Source organism: Peromyscus maniculatus, chromosome 3 (assembly GCF_049852395.1).
Source record: "Peromyscus maniculatus bairdii isolate BWxNUB_F1_BW_parent chromosome 3, HU_Pman_BW_mat_3.1, whole genome shotgun sequence".
NCBI lineage: Eukaryota > Metazoa > Chordata > Mammalia > Rodentia > Cricetidae > Peromyscus > Peromyscus maniculatus.
This window is the reverse complement of record NC_134854.1, coordinates 143,549,507-143,567,478: the sequence shown is the minus strand read 5'-3', so window position 1 is coordinate 143,567,478 and position 17,972 is coordinate 143,549,507. Positions and strand designations below refer to the sequence as shown.

The 17,972-nt window shown below is 54.9% G+C and overlaps 1 protein-coding gene across 26 annotated transcripts in view; it reads left to right on the top strand.

The window, feature by feature from the left end:
- Mical3 (microtubule associated monooxygenase, calponin and LIM domain containing 3) overlaps nt 1–17,972 on the top strand; it is a 209,638-nt gene that overhangs the window by 170,688 nt on the left and 20,978 nt on the right. For 14 of the 26 annotated variants that reach the window (XM_076567844.1, XM_076567846.1, XM_076567863.1 and 11 more), the window contains 9 exons: nt 723–973; nt 2,488–2,577; nt 4,389–4,526; nt 5,891–5,953; nt 9,258–9,368; nt 10,169–10,315; nt 10,844–10,926; nt 12,510–14,301; nt 14,717–14,811. In XM_076567844.1, the coding sequence (XP_076423959.1) occupies nt 723–973; nt 2,488–2,577; nt 4,389–4,526; nt 5,891–5,953; nt 9,258–9,368; nt 10,169–10,315; nt 10,844–10,926; nt 12,510–14,301; nt 14,717–14,811 (2,770 nt within the window). The remainder of the gene's footprint in view (nt 1–722; nt 974–2,487; nt 2,578–4,388; nt 4,527–5,890; nt 5,954–9,257; nt 9,369–10,168; nt 10,316–10,843; nt 10,927–12,509; nt 14,302–14,716; nt 14,812–17,972) is intronic. The other 12 variants (XM_076567866.1, XM_076567865.1, XM_076567862.1 and 9 more) reach the window with 7 other exon arrangements.

Sequence of the window (17,972 nt, the reverse complement as noted above, 5' to 3'; positions counted from 1 at the left end):
GGGGCTCTGGGGAGCGAATTTTGTCTTTACAGAAGTTGTTGAATGTAGTACTGCTTTCAGCCCAAGCTGAGCTGGCCTCGTGCTGTGACGGGAACAGAGGAGAATGGGGGTGGCCTCAGGAGCGGGGGCCTTTGGTACGGTCCCTGCTGTACCTGCTGGGTGGGGGCCCTTCGCTGCCCTTCACCTGTGTGGCATCCTCCATAGAGGGGTTTCACCTTGAACACAGAGAACTGGATCTGCTGCCTTGTCCTCGGTCCCAGCACTCACGCGCGCGCGCGCACACGCGCGCGCGCGCGCACACACACACACACACACACACACACACACACACACACAGACTTCTGACTGCCAGTTCAGCCTCTTGGGTCTTCTCCCCCATCTCTACCCACCCATGGTTCTCACTGGAATCTTCCAGCCAACGTGCATAGAGTCTAATTGAGTTCTCCAGCCAAACAATGGCAAGCAAGGACCTTCTCTCCGATTTTGGTGTGCCATGAGTAGCCACAGTGCCCCACGAGCCAGGTTGCTCCTTGGGTGGGTCTGTCATCCTGCTCCATTAGTGCGGTCCTTCCTGTTTCTTCCCTGGCTGGAGAAGGGTACCAGCCTGGCCCGCTTCCTCTTCCTTGCTTTATTGGGAACTGCTGCTTGTGACAGCGGCTTTGAACCCTCCTCTCCACATGCTGCCATCCCTTCACTCAGGCTCTGTGGTTACTTCTCCTCAGCAGTTCCGAGTCGGAGATGGAGGAGGAGGAAGAGGAGGAGGATGAGGACGATCAGCTCCCCACCTCTGATCTGGGCGGGGTTCCCTGGAAGGAGGCAGTAAGGATTCATGCCCTTCTGAAGGGAAGAAGTGAAGAGGAGCTAGAGGCCTCCAAGAACTTCGAGCCTGAGGAAGAGGAGGAAGAAGAGGAATATGAAGAGGAAGAGGAGGAGGAAGAATATGACGAAGAGGAAGAGGAGGAGTCCAGTGAAGGTCAGAAGCGTCTCTAGTCCTGACCTCATCCCCCTCCTATCCCCTTGGCTGTGTTTCTGGTGTGAGTGTAAGAGGTACCGTGGACATTAGAGTCTGGATGCTACCCTCAGGACCTGAGGTTTTCTGGCCCTCACTTCTTCCAGACCTTAGGTAGGATGCAGTGTCTGGCAGACTGAGAAAAATGTCCCCTGTCTACATTCATATTTTTAACTGGGAGTGGGAGACAGGGCTCATCTGAGGACTGTGTCCAAATTAAGTGGCTTCTGTTTTTCATTTATGTCTTTTATCCCCTTCAGTTTCATGCAGAGAACTTTATAAGACCAAGTTAGCTCCTTTGAGACGCCACCTGTGGTGCTGGAGAGCAGGCCGCTGTGATCTTAGGTGCACACTAGACTGGCTCCAGTCACATAGTCAGTAACTGTCGGGGCCTGAAGAAAGTGTTCAGTTTTTGAGTTTCCAGCCATTCCAGTTGCTTCTAAAACTCCTCTTGCATTGAGCTCGAGATTTTTCTCTTCCACCTCCTATCTGGCTGTGGCCTAGAGACAGAAGGAACTTGGCTGGGTAGAGAGCGTCCCTCTTTCCCTGGCTGCAGAGGGCCCGTGTAAGGGTAAGGAAGGAGCCAGGACTGTGGAGGAGGAGCCAGGACTGTGGAGATCTGACTCCCCAAGGAGAGCTTTGCTCACTTCCCCGGGGACCCAGGGCCAAAGGGAGGGACAAGCACTTGTTCTTCCAGCCCTGCGTCAGAGTGAGGGGTTAAATTCCTGACAGCGTGGACACAGAGAATTAGCTCTCGGTTTTCAACATTGCCTCCCAGTCAGCTCTGCCTGTCCTTGGATTCTGTGTGCTCGCTGCCCAGGACCGTCCCGGTGTTCTCGGGCTCAGTGGGACACTTGGTGATGTTTAGGCATCTTCCCTAGAGAGCATCATCTCTCATCCTCCTGCACTGACTCCTCTGAAGGCCAACGTGGGTTCTAGGCAGATGCACTCAGTTTCATGAGACATGAAGAAGGAATGTGCTGGAAAGCGACTGGACTAGCCAGAGCATGGTTTTTCTGTTCCGTCATGTCTGCCTCGCCATGCTGGCGAGTTTCTGTGTGCTCACGCTCATCAGAGTGAGTCCCATCCCCTTCACGGCTCCCACAGGGAAGGGTACTCTGTTCGAATCATTTGAGATGCCATTATCTCTACGTGGTGATGATGAATACCTAGCAGCTTTTAGTCCCAGCACAACTCTGGGAGAGTTGGCGCTCCTTCCCTTCGTGAAAACTTGACTTCCCGGGCTGGGAAGTTCACAGTTCATTCAGCCAAGCCCTGGGTGTTCCTTTGTCCCCAGCCTGCCTTGCCTCTTTGGGGCAGCACACCTGGATGCCTGTGTGGACAGTGGCAGGACACTCTAGCGTGCAGCTGGGATAACTCTGCTCTCTGTTCTCTTTCCTCCCTCCATTCCCTTCTCCTCTTGTCCCCCTGTGGGACTCTTGGTGCTGTCCATGGGTGTCTGGCTCCCCCTGCTGTAGAAGGGGAGTATTGCCCCTGGGACAGAGAACAACTGCAAGGCCAGTGGCTCCAGCATCTCTCAAAAGAAGAAGAAATGGGTACAAGTGAAGGTACCCGCTTTGCCCCTGCCCATCTCCACCCCGGCTCCCAAGCAGCCATCTAAAATGCACCTCCAAGAGCAGGTCCCACATGGCAAGGTCTCTTTCGTAAAGCTGCTCTCAAAGGCTTTGGGCATGCCTAGCTGGTCACCTGGCCCCGATGTCCTCCACGGACAGAGCACAGAATAGCACATGAGTCATCAGATTCCCAGAGGACCGGAAACAGGGTCTGTGGAATGGGGCCCCACCTCTGTCCCCGCAGCTTTTGCTCTGAGTTCCCTTTATCCAGTTAAACCTCACTGCCCGGCCACAGCTCTCCAGTCTCACCCCAGGGTCTCCATGTTGCTGATGCCTCCCCAACACACACACACACACACACACACACACACACACACACACACACACACACACACACCACAAGGCTGCATGTGTTGGCTGAAGGCAGGCCTGTACCCAGAGAAAAGGCTCCACTCTTTCCTCTGTTGCTTAGAAGCCAAAGAAAGGACCAGAGGACCGGCCTTTTCCTCTGTCTCACCCTCCCTGGTCCTGGCACACCTAAGCGGTCGGTGAGTTTGCCGTGAAGCAGCCCTCGCCAGCACCGTCTGGGCAGACTGTCTTTGGGGACGGGCTGTGAGTCTCTGGAGACCAGTAAGAGTCTGGGGGCCAACTCTACGTCACTGTACAATTGACTGTCCCCATCGGAGACTCCGCTTGTGCCAAGTCACGTCCTCACTCCTTTGTTAGAGTTGTCCTGGTAGTGACAGTATCCAGTTAAGGGTGTCGGGGACAGGGAGCGTATACTCCCAGGTGGACGCTGGCTTCTCACAGAAGCCCCAGCGTCCTTCACATCGGTGGCACCTGCTCTTGCTGCCTGAATAGCTTGGATTCCCTGCCTCAGTACCCACCCCCGTGCTCCTTAGTTACTGGCTGTCCCTTTCTCTTAACCCTACTGTGTGGCATGATCCAAGCACTAATGAGGGGTCCTGCCGGGTAAGGGCTGCATGTGAATTGCCCGGGCTCTGCCAGCGAGAGCACATGAGGGAGCCCTGGTAAGTGCTGATCTCATGCCCAGAGGGCTCGGAAGGGCTTCAGGTGGGGCCTTCCCCACAGTAGGGCAGGGGTATTGGCCTCACTTCTGCCCGAATGCTGGAGTTCAGGACTTCGAAGGACAGATCTCTGCTTCCTCTCCTAGCGGCCATCCCCACCCTCCAATGCTGACCACCTGCCCCAGGTCCGTGCCCCGGTGCCAGCATGCCGCATGTGGTCTCTGGCCAAAGGACATTTTCTCTCCAGCATCAGCTTTACCGCAGAGGGTAAAAGCTAAAGTCCCGGCAATGCACATATCTGTCCTGGTTAGTTGGCTGGCTCCAGGCAGAGTGGCACCATCCTCACCTCCTGTGATGGCCAAGAAGGGTGCTCTTGAGCTCCGCTCTGCTAGCTAACAGCTGAGTCCTTGAGCCCCTGCCGTGGTGGTCTTAAAGCTGAGGGTCATTTGTCCCGTTCCACCCTGGGCAGTGTGGGCCTAAGATTCATTCCATGATGAAAGGGGAAAATTCCTTCTGCATTTGGAGGTGGAGTGTGTGGATCTCACTGAACTAAGAAGTGTATGTGAAGCCCAAAATGACTAAATCAAACCGTATTAATAGAACGAGTGTGTGTGTGTGTGTGTGTGTGTGTGTACCTCTTTCTGATTCAAACTGGTCCTGGCAAACACTGTAATTCTTTCTCTCCTTTCCTGTGGTGTCTCATCCCCTCCTTCCCTTCACTGTCCACTTTCCCTCTGTCCTCCCTGTCCTCTCCTCCCTGGGGACCTGGCATCCTAGCCGGGACCAACAGGCTGCAGCAGATCATAACCGCAGCGGATCCCTTGGCGATCCAGGCTGATGTGCACTGGACACACATCCGTGAGAGAGAGGCGGAGGAGAGGATGCTCCCAACCTCTGAGTCCTCCACTTCTAGAGGTAACTGCTTTGAGCCCCAGAGTCCGGGGTGCATCCAGAGCACCCATTCCTGACCCTCCCACGGCCGCAGAGGCCCAGTGCTGGGGGACCACTGTCCTTGGCTCTCATTCGAAGATACATAAAGCTCTCCGTGAGTTATGAGGTTGCCGGCCCTCTCTCCTGATGCGAAATAGAAAAGTGAGCCTGACTTAGAAGACCCTAGACCTTGCTGTCCTGTGCTTCTCCGCAGGACATTCTCAGCCCTCTCCAGAGTGTGTTGGCAGAGTGGGTGTCGCGTGAGTGCATGTCAGGACCAGAGAAGGGGGCGTATTTAGAAGTGAAAGTAAAGAGAGGTGCATGGGGGGACCCCTGGGGTCTCTGTGCCATGTTCAACTCCAAGTTCTAGGTGAAGGGGGTCTGTGTTTCCCACTGAGGTGAAAATGTTTTATTCTGGCTTCTTTCTTGTTTGGTTTGTTTGTTTGTTTGTTTGTTTGTTTATTTGTTTGAAACAGGTTCTTACTCTGTATCCCTGGCTGGCCTGGAATTTGCGGTGTAGACCAGGCTGGCCTCAGATTCACAGAGACACACCCTTTTCTGCCTTCTAAGTGCTAGGATTAAAGATGTGCACCGCTGTACCTGGCCCTCGCCGACCCCCCCCCTTTCTTTCTTTCTTTCTTTCTTTTTCTTTCTTTCTTTCTTTCTTTCTTTCTTTCTTTCTTTCTTTCTTTCTTTCCTTATTTATTTATTTATTTATTTATTTATTATTTTTTTGGACAGTCTCACCAAGCTAGCCAGGCTGGCCTTGAACTCGAGATCCTCCTGCCTCAGCCTCCAGAATGGCTGGCACCACCATGTCTAGCCTCTGGCTTCTTCTAGGCAGTAGCAATAAAAAGAAAGCAAAGCCCGTTTAGAGGCATGGTGGCTAGATGTCGTTCTCTTTGGCCATCTTTCTTCCACGTAGGGACCGGTGGTGGCATCACCATTTCTGGCTCAGGTGGTGCCACCCAGGGCCACCTGTCCTGTAAGGCTCTGAGTCTATAGAAGATCACTATGGTCCATGGGAACACTTGGGCCTTCGTGTGATGTTTCAATCCTCTAGGACATCAAGATGAACCGCAAGATGGGAACAAGGACAACTCAGCTGTCCTAGCCAGAGCTGACCTCTCTGGAGTTCCGTCTGTCTTCTCTCCTTGTCCCAAATACCCGTCACATGGGCTACCATCAGACCACACACATACACACCCTGTGTCAGTTCCGGATGGCCCTCTGCCGTACGATGTCTTGGTTTCTCATCCTCTGTTTTGAGTTTTAGGACCGACTTCAGCTCTCCCTGCCGAGAACCTACCAGTATTTAACTCTGTATTTATCATCTGTTTTAAATTCAGTGACCGGCCTTCCCTCAGTACGCCGTGCAGCAGTACAGGCCTGGCTGGAGACGGTCTCCGGAGGTAGTCTGGTGATATGTGACACCCCCACCCCGTTCATTGTAACCTCTTTCTCTAGGCAGCTCCGCTGGCATCTTAACTCTAGGACTCAGCTCCTGTCGCTGGTGCATGCGAGGGCAGAGCCAGTGGGCGGGGCTCGTGCATGCTTAGTCAGACAGCCCGTATGCATGGACCGGAAGTGCGTCCCCCATCCCCAGGCAGACTGGAGACCCACAGTGGAGACAGGATGGAGTCACGCCTTTTAAAAATTACCATTAGCAGTTAGCTAGGAAAGCCAAGGTGAAAGGAAGCTTTTGTTGTTGTTGTTTGGTTAGTTTTTGGTTTTTCGAAACAGGGTTTCTCTGTGTATCTCTGGCTGTCCTGGAACTTCCTCTGAAGACCAGGCTGGCCTCGAACTCAGAGATCCGCTGCCTCTGCCTCCCAAGTGCTGGGATTGAGGCGTGCACTGTCACCGACTGGCTTTTTTTTTTTTTTTGTGAAAGGAAGCTTTTTCTGCTGAAGTTTTAAACCTGTAGAAACGAGCCTGGGTAGCAGTAGATGGTGGAGTGAAATCAGATAACCCCACCAGTGTGTCAGAGGAGCAGCCAAAACGGGAATTCACGGAACGGTTGCCTAAGAGGAGAGACTGTGGGCACTGCTGAGCTGTGCGAGATACTGCCAGGTGGTCCCTGAGCTGGGTTCCCACACTAAACTAAGCGTCTCACTCGGTACGCAGGCCAAAGGTGACCTGAGGGGCCTCAGTTGTCCTTTATTTCACTAGAAACCTGTTTCTCGAGGAGAGGGGTGCCTGGTTTTTGGGTTAGGACAGCCCTTCCCACTGCGGGGTATCACATGGTCTTCTGCTCTCAGTGATGAGCACTCTCCGCCTAACACCAGGTACCCCCCAAAAGGAGATAGCACCCCTCCTTCCCCCCCCCCCAATTGAGAACCAGTATCCTGGCAGTCACTTCTAGGACCAGTAGGGACGATGCTTGTGGACCTGTCCCCATTGTCCTCCCAAGCAGCTGAAAGTAGACATATGTGGTGGGGGGGGGGGGTCCACAGGTGAGGAGGACTCGGAGTCCAGCGTGGCTAAGCCTGAGTTATCACCCTCTGAGCTAGAGGAAGGAGGAACGGCGAGACTGAGCAGAGAGGTTGTCCTGGCAGGCAGCTGAAATACATGGCCACTCACAGCAGCTTCCGTAGTGTGTGGCTCCTCACTCGTGTGGCCGCTTCCAGCACAGCGCTCCATCTTAACCAGAATTCCATCCTCCAGTTCCAACGCTCCAGCTGTGTCCCCTCACACATCCGCATCCGCTGCCGCTGCCGCCGCCGCCACTGCCGCGCAATAGCCCTCTGAGTGATTGCTTTTGTTGTGTGTGGTCATCATTTCTTTCAAGGTATTCCGAGGAGTGTAGGATCCGCACCCTTCCGACTCTACAGCAGACGTTTCTTAGTAGGAAAACTGGGAAGGACCACGAGACCAGGACCAGGGCAGGCTGGGTGCAGGCTGGGCCAGCCTGGGGAACCAGGTCTCCTTTGTGCCGCATCCAGCTTTCTTGCCGGAGAGAATGTGGTTACCACCTCAGTGCCAGGCACTCAAGCAAGCACGTTGTACACAAAGGCCCTCTGGAATGGGCCCAGATTCGGTTTCCAGAGGCCTCCCCCCCCCCCCCCCCCCCGACATGGCAGAGTGCAGTGACAGACTCGCCATCCGAGTACAAAGTGGGGCCCAGGGTGTTGTTCAGTGGGTGTTTGTGTCTCCAAAATCACGTTCACACATTCTCTGGTGACCATCCTCATGAGTGGCCCAAAGCAGCATGGCCACTTGAAGGTTTTAGACCTGTGGGAATCCTTGAGCCGCTTCTCCCCAGTGTTTACCTCAGCAAATGTGTCACCGTCCGAGCGTGCCTTGGCGTTGGTGGCCCATCCACTCCTGGATGGCTCTAGTGTCTCAGAAGGAGCAGGAGGTGAGGTTAACTGTTCAGCAGCCACCGCTTCCTAAACCCAGGCTGTCGCCCTTCTCCAGACTTGTTTGCCATAGTTCTCCAGTTGAAGTTTGAAAAAGTTCATCTAGGCACGGTGGCGCACGCCTTTAGTCCCAGCACTCAGGAGGCAGAAGCAGGCAGATCTCTGAGTTCAAGGCCAGCCTGGTCAACATAGCAAGTTCCAAGCCGGCCAGAACTACATAGTGAGACCCTGTTTTAAAACAAAACAAACAAACATAAAAAGTTCTTCATAGATTTGAACTATCGTCATCTTATGAATTACATGTTAAAAGAAAGTATACAGAAAAAGTGTACAATGTAGGGAATTAAACCAGAACTTACAGAACTGCCTCCTCCTACGTCAGGAAATGCAGCGCTCCCAGAATCCTCAAGGTGACGCTTCTTACCCACGGTCCCCCAGTGTCACCCCCTAAGGGAGCCCCCTTCTCAAGTTTTGTCATCACCTGAGCTCAGTGGCCCGTGCTGACTTAGGACAGAGCCGGTGGGTTGGCCTGACCTCTCCCCAGTCAGCTCAGCTTTGAGAAGATGGAGATGCGCTCTGATGCCTTTCTCCATGTCAATCAAAAGCATTGCCCTCAGGCTGACAGCATCCCCAGGCGGAGCCTCTGTCCTCCTCCTGCTCTCCCCTGCGCTGGCTGCAGATCCTCTGCGGGCACAGGCTAGGGCCAGGTGCTGTAAGGCTCCGAGGCTGTCTGCCTCTGTAGAGGAAGTGGAGGAGAGTCTTAGTTTATTTTGCAGCCCTGCAGAGCCGTTCTTGAGTCCAGAAAGAGAGCTTTACATATCCCCTTAGGTCCACCGTCTTGCTTTAGCAAACTCCTCTAAGTTAGCTCAAGAAAAGCATCCACCTATACCTGTACCAGTGCAACTGAAGGGCAGAGCCCACTGTGCGTCATTTGACACTCAGAACTAAGGTTTGTCACTCAGAGGTGGCCATGAGGACCCTCTGGCTGCCCCCAAATGAGGAGTCACTACCTCATGACACATGAAGTGGCCGGCACTGGGCCTGGTACATAAGTACTAGTAGAAGCTGCCTGGGGCCCCATAGCATCCCTTGATTATGACTGACTTGAGGATCTCGTAGCAGCAGCCTTGGAGGAAAAGGTGATGCCTCCAGGCCAGCAGCTGCCTTCTGCTTCCACTTGGCCCTGCTAGAGTGGAGAAGTGGCCGTGGTACCCACGCTGCTTACAGAGCACACTCCATGTCTGTCCAGGGGCCGGCCTTCCCCGCGTGGCCTGTGCATCACTGCCGTCTCGCGCCCTGCACAGTTATTTGTCTGTCCGCCCTTTTCTTCCTGTCCGTGAATGTCTCTGCTTTCCAGCCCCTCTGGATGAGAATGACCTAGAAGAGGACGCGGACTCTGAGCCCGCCGAGACGGAAGGGGAGGCTGCAGAGGATGGGGACCCTGGAGACACTGGTGCTGAGCTGGATGGTACGGGGCCCAGCCTCCCTTCTGTACCCCTGTGACCTCCTGTTACACATGGGGAACAGGACCAGCGTGGGTGGAACTCACAGAAGATACTTCACAGCAAAAGTTTAGGGGGGCAGCTGGGTTGGGGGCAACTCTGGAGAAAGAAAAGGGGAAATGAGCCCCCGGGCACCCCCAAAAGGGTTTCGGTGGTTGTTGTTGGCCTTCTGTCGCAGCCTCTGGTGTCGGGGTCACTGTGTTTTACAAGTAGACAAATGGGTTGGGGAGATGGCTGCCTGCCGCACAGACAGGACTGCCTGGTTCAGCTACCTGACACCATTGTAAACACATGCCCCGGCAGGGAGGAGGGTGGGGATAGAGAAGGCCGACCTCAGGGGCTCACAGGCCAACCAGTTAAGCTGAAAGGCAAGCTCCAGGTTTAATGCGGCCTTGTCTCAAAAAGATAAGGTGAAGAGCATTGGAAGCCACCCAGGGTCAACTGCTGGCCTTCACACAGGTGAGGACAGGCAGACACACACACACACACACACACACACACACACACACACACACACACACACACCAAAAGCAAAAGCACCATGGGGTTCCACAAACCCCACACTCAGAAGGCAGGATGGATGCTTTGCTGTGTCAGATTTGTCTCAGGTGAGAGGCTGGGTTTTCAGGGGCTGCCGCGTCTGGTTTAGACCTCGTGCCACAGTGGAACACCCCTGGAGCAATCCTCTAAGGAAGCAGGACACAGAAAAGGAACAGGGCCAGGGCTCAAACTGTGTAACAGTTTGTATCTCGCCTACCTCCCCCAGATCAGCACTGGTCTGACGACATCCCTTCCGACGCCGAAACCGAACTCCGCTTACAGCGTCAGGCCAAGGTGAAAGCCGAGCTGGAGCTGAGAGTGTCAGAGAACGAGGAGGAGAAGCCGCCTGCTACACCAAAGCCAGAGGAGAGAGGTAGGGGCAGGAGGAACCACTCCCAGAATGCCAGAGGCCGCGGGGGCATGCTGGTCACCCCACTTGAGGCCTTCAGAATAGAGCCTGTTGTGCCTAGCCCTGTGGGCGGCCAGGGGCCCCAGCCGTCCCTGTTCTGGTTCTTGCCTGTCTGAGACCACAGATCTCGACAGACAGCCGCAGCCAATGGCCCCTTCCCTTGGGTTGTTTGGGAGCCTGGGAAGAATAAAGACATCGCAAAGCTCGAAACTCAGCTCGCAGCCACCCCACATAATGACCAGAGTGCCAGCTACCACGGACCATGCAGGGAGGGGACGGGCAGCGCCTTCCTTGAGTCCCTTCCCTTGATTTCTTTGTTTTCTTTTGGAACACAGTGCGTGCTCAGCCTGTCTGAGTCCCTCTTCTCCGGCCTCAGCAAGGGGCTGGCTGTCGTGTGAGACCCTCCATGGATCTGGCTGCTCCCTTCTCCTCGTATATGTGGAGAGGAAGGGACTTCATTCCTATTATAAACACCGTGTCCCTCCTTTTCAGGTCCTCCCCAAGTCTCCAGCCCCAGCCAGTCACCTCAGAAACAAGATGTTCTGTTCTCCCCAGCCCACAGCCCCGGGGCAGAGGTAAGTAGCGCTGGGGACCGGGCGGTCCGTGGGACCTTGAGACCTTGAGGAGACGTGGCTCCGTCCTAGGTGTGGGCTCCACAAAGAGAGGTAGAGCAGCCCTGTAGCCACCTCGTTTTGTGAACTTCTAAATATGTGATTGCTAGGTAAGGCTGCTGACGAGGCAAAGGCTTCAGGCGCTACCTCAGTCCTTATGGATGGGCAAGTTTTTTGTGTTTTTAATATTTGACAAGCTTATTTTTAAGTTGATGCAATGATATTTATGCATCGATAGAGGTTTATAACGGTTATGTTTTTTTCTGTATGTTAAAATAAATGTGTAACTATTTAAATAAAAAACATGTCTCTAGATCGTCAGAACCACTTTAGAGAATGACGCATGAATGTGTCATGCTAATGTCTGAGGTTTTTAGTCTGGGAAGTACCATGTGCAGGGCAGACCAGGAAGAAATCAAAGCGCAGGCCTTGGCCTCTGGGGCTCCAGGCAGCATAGCGCAGTCCGGTAATTGACCTGAGAAGTGAGAAGCACTGGTTTGGGTATTGTAAGGGTCCGTGTGTGTCTCACAGTTCCTTGGAGGGACAGCATGGCTGGAGAGGGTCTGTGTGTGCATCTCACGGTCCCTCGGAGGGACAGCGTGGCTGGAGAGAGTCTGTGTGTGCATCTCACAGTCCCTCGGAGGGACAGCGTGCCTGGAGAGGGTCTGTGTGTGCATCTCACGGTCCCTCGGAGGGACAGCGTGGCTGGAGAGGGTCTGTGTGTGCATCTCACGGTCCCTCGGAGGGACAGCGTGGCTGGAGAGGGTCTGTGTGTGCATCTCACGGTCCCTCGGAGGGACAGCGTGGCTGGAGAGGGTCTGTGTGTGCATCTCACGGTCCCTCGGAGGGACAGCGTGGCTGGAGAGGGTCTGTGTGTGCATCTCACGGTCCCTCGGAGGGACAGTGTGGCTGGAGAGGGTCTGTGTGCATCTCCACGGTCCCTCGGAGGGACAGCGTGGCTGGAGAGAGTCTGTGTGTGCATCTCACAGTCCCTCGGAGGGACAGCGTGGCTGGAGAGGGTCTGTGTGTGCATCTCACGGTCCCTCGGAGGGACAGCGTGGCTGGAGAGGGTCTGTGTGTGCATCTCACGGTCCCTCGGAGGGACAGCGTGGCTGGAGAGGGTCTGTGTGCATCTCCACGGTCCCTCGGAGGGACAGCGTGGCTGGAGAGGAGAACAGTACTCAGTAATGACTTTAAGTCCTCTCATACATTAGCCCCGTGTTATCCCTCGGGGACCCCAGAGCTCTGGTTATTGTGGGTTGTGATGAAAGCCACATTCATTAGTGTCCTTGGCCAGTATTCATGTGAGTGGACCAAGAACCAAGGTCATGTGTGAGATGAGCCAACCCTGAAAGCTCAGGCTGTCCAAGCCAAGTGGAGAGGTTTTGAAATGTTAACAAGTGGCGTAGAAAATGAGGACGCTCCCCCTGCAGTTCTTTGAAGACTAGCCGAAAGGATGGGGAGGATTTTACCTCAGTCAGTGTAGGCCCCTTGAGAGAGGCTCCCTGAGGGCCGGTGCTGACCGCTGTTCTCTTCTTTCTGTGTAGGGGGCCCAGGCCCCTCTTGTCTCTGTCGCCACCAAGACGCAGTCCCCCGAGGAGCGCCTCCTCCCTGTGCCTCTGCTCCCCAGAGAAAAGCCCAAAGCTGAAGCCCCCACAGATCAGAAAACTGCACCCTCGCCCATCCGATCACAGCCTGTGGCCCTGCCAGAAGCCAGGACGCCTACCTCGCCCACCAGCTTACAGCCAGAGTCTCTGCTGGCCCCTCCGACACCTCCCTCCGCCCAGCTCCCCATCTGTTCCCAACCTCAGCCTTCCTCGGACGCCTCCATACCATCGCCCACCGAGTCCCCCATACGCTTCCAGCCGGTTCCAGCCAAAACATCCACGCCCCTGACCCCACTCCCTGTGAAGAGCCAAGGAGACCCCAAAGACAGACTAAGTGGCCCCCTGGCTGTGGAGGAGGCCCTGAAGCGGAGTGATCTGGTAGAGGAGTTCTGGATGAAGAGCGCCGAGATCCGCCGCAGCCTGGGCCTGACTCCTGTGGACCGGAGCAAGGGGTCAGAGCCCAGCCTCCCCTCCCCTGCCTTGAAGCCAATATCCCTAAAGTCCTACTCAGTTGACAAGTCCCCTCAGGAAGAGGGTCTCTGCCTTCTGAAACCTCCATCTGTTCCTAAAAGGTTGGGCCTGCCAAAGTCAGCTGGTGACCAGCCCCCACTGCTCACCCCAAAGTCGCCCTCGGACCGGGAGCTGAGGAGCAACCAGGAGGAGCGCAGGGACCTCTCCAGCAGCTCCGGCCTGGGCCTGCATGGCAGCTCCTCCAACATGAAGACCTTGGGCAGCCAGAGCTTCAACACCTCGGACTCCACCATGCTCACTCCGCCTTCTAGCCCACCCCCACCCCCACCTCCCAACGAGGAGCCTGCAACCCTGCGAAGGAAACCCCATCAGACTTTTGAGCACAGGGAGGCCTCGATTATCCCCCCTCCCCCTCCTGCCCCATTCATGCGGCCCCCAAGGGAGCCAACCCAGCCCCCCAGAGAGGAGGTTCGGAAGTCCTTTGTGGAGAGTGTGGATGAGATCCCCTTTGCTGATGATGTGGAGGACACTTACGATGATAAGACTGAGGACTCCAGTCTGCAGGAGAAGTTCTTCACACCCCCTTCCTGCTGGTCCCGGTCAGAGAAGCTCCTGGCCAAGGAGAATGGGCGGCTCCCTCCCCCGGATCGAGATGTGCAGCCACAGAAAAGGGGACTGCCTCTGGTCTCCGCAGAAGCCAAGGAGCTGGCTGAGGAGCGCATGCGAGCCCGGGAGAAGTCGGTGAAGAGCCAAGCACTTCGAGATGCCATGGCCAAGCAGCTGAGCAGGATGCAGGCCATGGAGATGGCAGCCTCCAGGTCCCGCACAGCGCCATCCCAGGGCAAGGAACTAGAGTCCACCAAGCGCTCAGGCCTCCGAGCCTCCCAGGAGCCCACTCTGAAGCATGAAGCTACTAGTGAGGAGATCCTCTCCCCTCCATCAGACTCAGGAGGCCCTGATGGCTCTGTCACCTCGTCTGAGGGCTCTAGTGGGAAGAGCAAAAAGAGGTCATCCCTCTTCTCCCCGCGCAGGAACAAGAAAGAGAAGAAACCCAAAGGAGAAGGCCGACCCCCAGAGAAACCCAGCCCAGGCCTCCCGGAGGAAGGGGCTGCTAAGCCCAAGTCCCTGTGGAAGTCAGTCTTTTCTGGATACAAGAAGGACAAAAAGAAGAAGAGTGATGAGAAGTCCTGCTCCAGTACCCCGTCCAGCGGTGCCACAGTGGACTCTGGCCAGCGCAGGGCATCTCCGATCGTGAGAACAGGTATGCATGGCCAAGGGATGCACACAGGACAGGCATGGGGAGTACCTCCCCAGTCATTCGGTTTACAAAAGATGCACTTTCCTGTGCTGCTCCTGCAAGGGTTCTTAAGAAGGAGAACAGGCCGTTCGCTCTCAGCCTGATCCACTGCACGGAATAATGTTAACGCCAATGTGAAAACCAGATAGGGTAGATTCCTGTTGGTACCCTGCCTTCCAAACGTGCGCCTGATTTTGAGTGGAGCAGGGTCTTGCCAAGGGGTCTTGAGCAGGTGTCTAGAGTGACATGTTTGGTGTTGGCCCATCGCCTTTGGGGACAAGCCCGTGTCTCCTTGTGTAGGAGGGGCGTCTGACTTCCTGCAGCATGATTTCGTGAGGCACTGGCTGCTGTCTTCACCTGACCTCTTCTCACCCTACAGATCTGCAGCTCCGACGCCAGCTGAGTTTCTCAGAGGACTCAGACCTGTCCAGTGACGACATCCTTGAAAGGTCTTCCCAGAAGTCCAAGCGAGAGGTGGGTACGCCCAGTCCCTGAACGGCTTCAGAGAGCCGATGAACACATCAATTTATTTAATTTTACTTTATGTGCATTCGTGTGTAAGTGTCAGATCTCCTGGCACGGGAGTTATAGACAGCTGTGAGCTGCCAGGTGGGTGCCGGGAATTGAACCCAGGTCCTCTGGAAGAGCAGCCAGTGCTTCCAACCCCTGAACCACCTCTCCAGCCCCAGAACATCGATTTAGTCTCTGGTAGAGAAGCAGACCGTGAAAGGCCAGTCTAAAGCTGCAGTGCAGAGCCAGTGCCCTGCTCTGGTCTCTTAGCAGATAGACATTGGAGTGCCGTGCCATCCCACAGCCAACAGCAAACGCCACAGAGTGGTCTCTCGGGCCTTTGAAATACGCAGCTGAGGATATTGCCTCAGTCTGAAGAGACCAGGGTACGCTGCCGGTGAGCAGCCTGCCATTACACTGTGAGCAGTGTCTGCCAGGGCCAGACAGTGGGGGAAGAGCCCAGATACTGCTTGGAGTCGTACAAGCCTGGACTGGGCACCAGGCATGGGAAGGAGGTAGACCGGGTAGCTCCCTCAGGAATCCCTCAGGAACAGCCTGGCCAAGCTAACTGCCTGGTGCATTTGTTAGGTAGAGGACTTTTTCTGTTTGGAGAATTGACCCTGAAGCAGCACTGATTGAAAGCGTGGGTGCCGAGCCATGCACTGGGGCATGGGCACCCACCAGTGGCCACCCCCTTGTACCTTTTTGATGTGACGTCTCAAGGCTTGGACCTAAGTTGCTCCCTCTGTCAATAGCTTGAGCTGTAGACCAGCCAGGGCAGGCTGGGGTCGCTCTGCACCCCACATGTGTCTGTTCATTGAGCTGGCATCCCCCTGTCGCAGGTCCATCCTCCAGCCTGTCTCAGTTCCTCTTTGAATAATTCAGCAGACTGGAACAAGTCAGCTTATTCTTACCTCCTTCTGCATTCATCTGCATTTCCATCTCATTCTATATTCTCTCCCCGGGCGTGACGATGGCTCTTTCTCTACTGTCCTAGTCTCCAAGAAGCACAGACCTCTCTTCCGTCTCCGTCTCCTGCAGCCAGGCCTCATTTCTTGCACCAGGAGTCTGAATGTAGTATGGGGGTGGGGGTGGGGGGCAGCTGTGTGCTCTCCATGGGGGTTCAGTCCAGTGTGTTACTACTGAGCATGCCCCCCTGAGGTCTTCCAGGCAGTGGTGTTGGTGATATGTGATATGTGGATGTGCACATGGGTTTCAAAGCTCATCCCAGCACCGGGGGCAGGTGCTGTCTTAGGAGTCCTGAAGGAGCCTGAGCAGAAGAGAATGTGGCCCAAAGTCCCCTTGGCCTCCTTGGTGAGTGTTGAGACACTTGGTGCCACATTGGTCAGATCTTCCATCTCTGGCTGCCACTGTGGTCAGGTCATACCGCTTCTCCATGAGTTAATGAAACATCTTGCCGCAGTGGGGAGCGCCAGGTGCCCCCCCTGGCTGTGCCAAATCCGTCATCTTGGTATAGCCACCCAGTGACCACAAGTATGAAGAGCCCAGGAACTCATTTCCGTGGTTATGTGAACAACTGACAGCCGCCATTCACAGATTCCTAGAACAGCAGGGCCTTGGACACCTTGTGTACCGACCGGGTGGACTCCACAGGGACAAGGTCATTCTCTGGTGGTCACATAGGGAATGATGAGGACAAGCAGGGCCCAGGCAGTGGCAAACATGGCTCTTAGGATGACATTGCATCTCACCGAGTGAGGGCAGGGCACAGTAGTTCTTAAAATATGGGACCCACTGGGCATGGCGATTCCATGTAACCCTAACGCTTAGGAGGCTGAGGCAGGATTGCGCAAATCCAAGGCCAGCCTGGGCTACCTGGTGAGTTCTAGGCCACCCAGAGATACATAGCAAGATCCTGTCTTATCACCAGAGGTGGTGGGGGGACACATACGGAACCTAGAGTGGGGACAAACTAGAGCAAGACAACCGTAAGGGTACAAAGGACACTTTGAAACTGTTGATGGCATTGATGGTCAATGGCAAATGTAACGTGTAACTTTAAAAAATGCCATCCGTCATCAAGCTGGTGTCCGGATCCTAGCAGGTGGCATTACGGGCATTGTTGGGCAGGTGTGTCTCTTCTGAGGAAGAAGTACATCCCGAAGCTTTTAGGGACTGGGTCCCTGATGTCTAAAAACAGGCTGTGTAAAGACCACACCTGAAGCATGGGGCTGTGCTACCATCTGGGAGTCGGGGTGAAGAGTGTTCCAGCATCGTTGACTTCCTCCTTCTGTGTTTCTGGGTTTGAGATTCTTTTCACAAGTGTCAGGATCAAGGGGACCGAGATTGAAAATGAGCTTTTGCTCGCCCGGAAAAGGAAGCCTCCAGCCACAGTGCAGTGTAGGTGGAAACCAGTCCTTCCTGTCTCGCAGACCCAAGCCCTGAGTCAGGACTCGAAACAAGGGCCTGGGTTTGGGTGCCGCAGGGATGCACAGCACATAAAACCAAAACCTTGTTTTCCCCTAAATGTCTATTATCCAAAAATAAACCGTTCAGGGTTTGTGTGTTTCTATTCGTATGTGTGCACGCACATGTCTGTAACACGCGTGTGAAAAGCTAGAGAACAACCTTGAGCGTTATTCCTCTGGTGTCTGTCTACCTTTTAATGTGTGCATGCGTGGCCGAGTTTACCGTGTAGGCTAGACTGGCTGGACAGCAAATCCCGAGAGACAGGATCCACCTGCCTCCACCTCCCGGCTCGGAGATTATAAGCACACCCCACCAAGCCGGGCTTTTTATGTGGGGTTTATAGCTCAGACCCTACGTAAGGTCTTCATTACCAACAGATTTGTCTCCCCAGCCAATCCAGGTTTGTCTAGCCATCTAAAGCCCCGCCAACAAGGGCTAACTCATCATGGCCCCTTTCCCTTCTTCCCTATGACTCAAGTGCAGCCTGACCAGCTGCTTCTTTGTCACTGAGGACACCAGAGCCTGCCCGGCACCCGACCAGCCCCTCATCCTGCTCTGTACCCCCGCCCCAGCCAGCGAGCCATGCCCTCAGTCCCACTCTCCCAGTTTACCCAAGTGTGTCGTGATTCACCTCCCTGTCACTGCCACTGCCCAGTCGGTACCAGTGCCAGCAGTGGGTAAGTTAATAAAGGAGG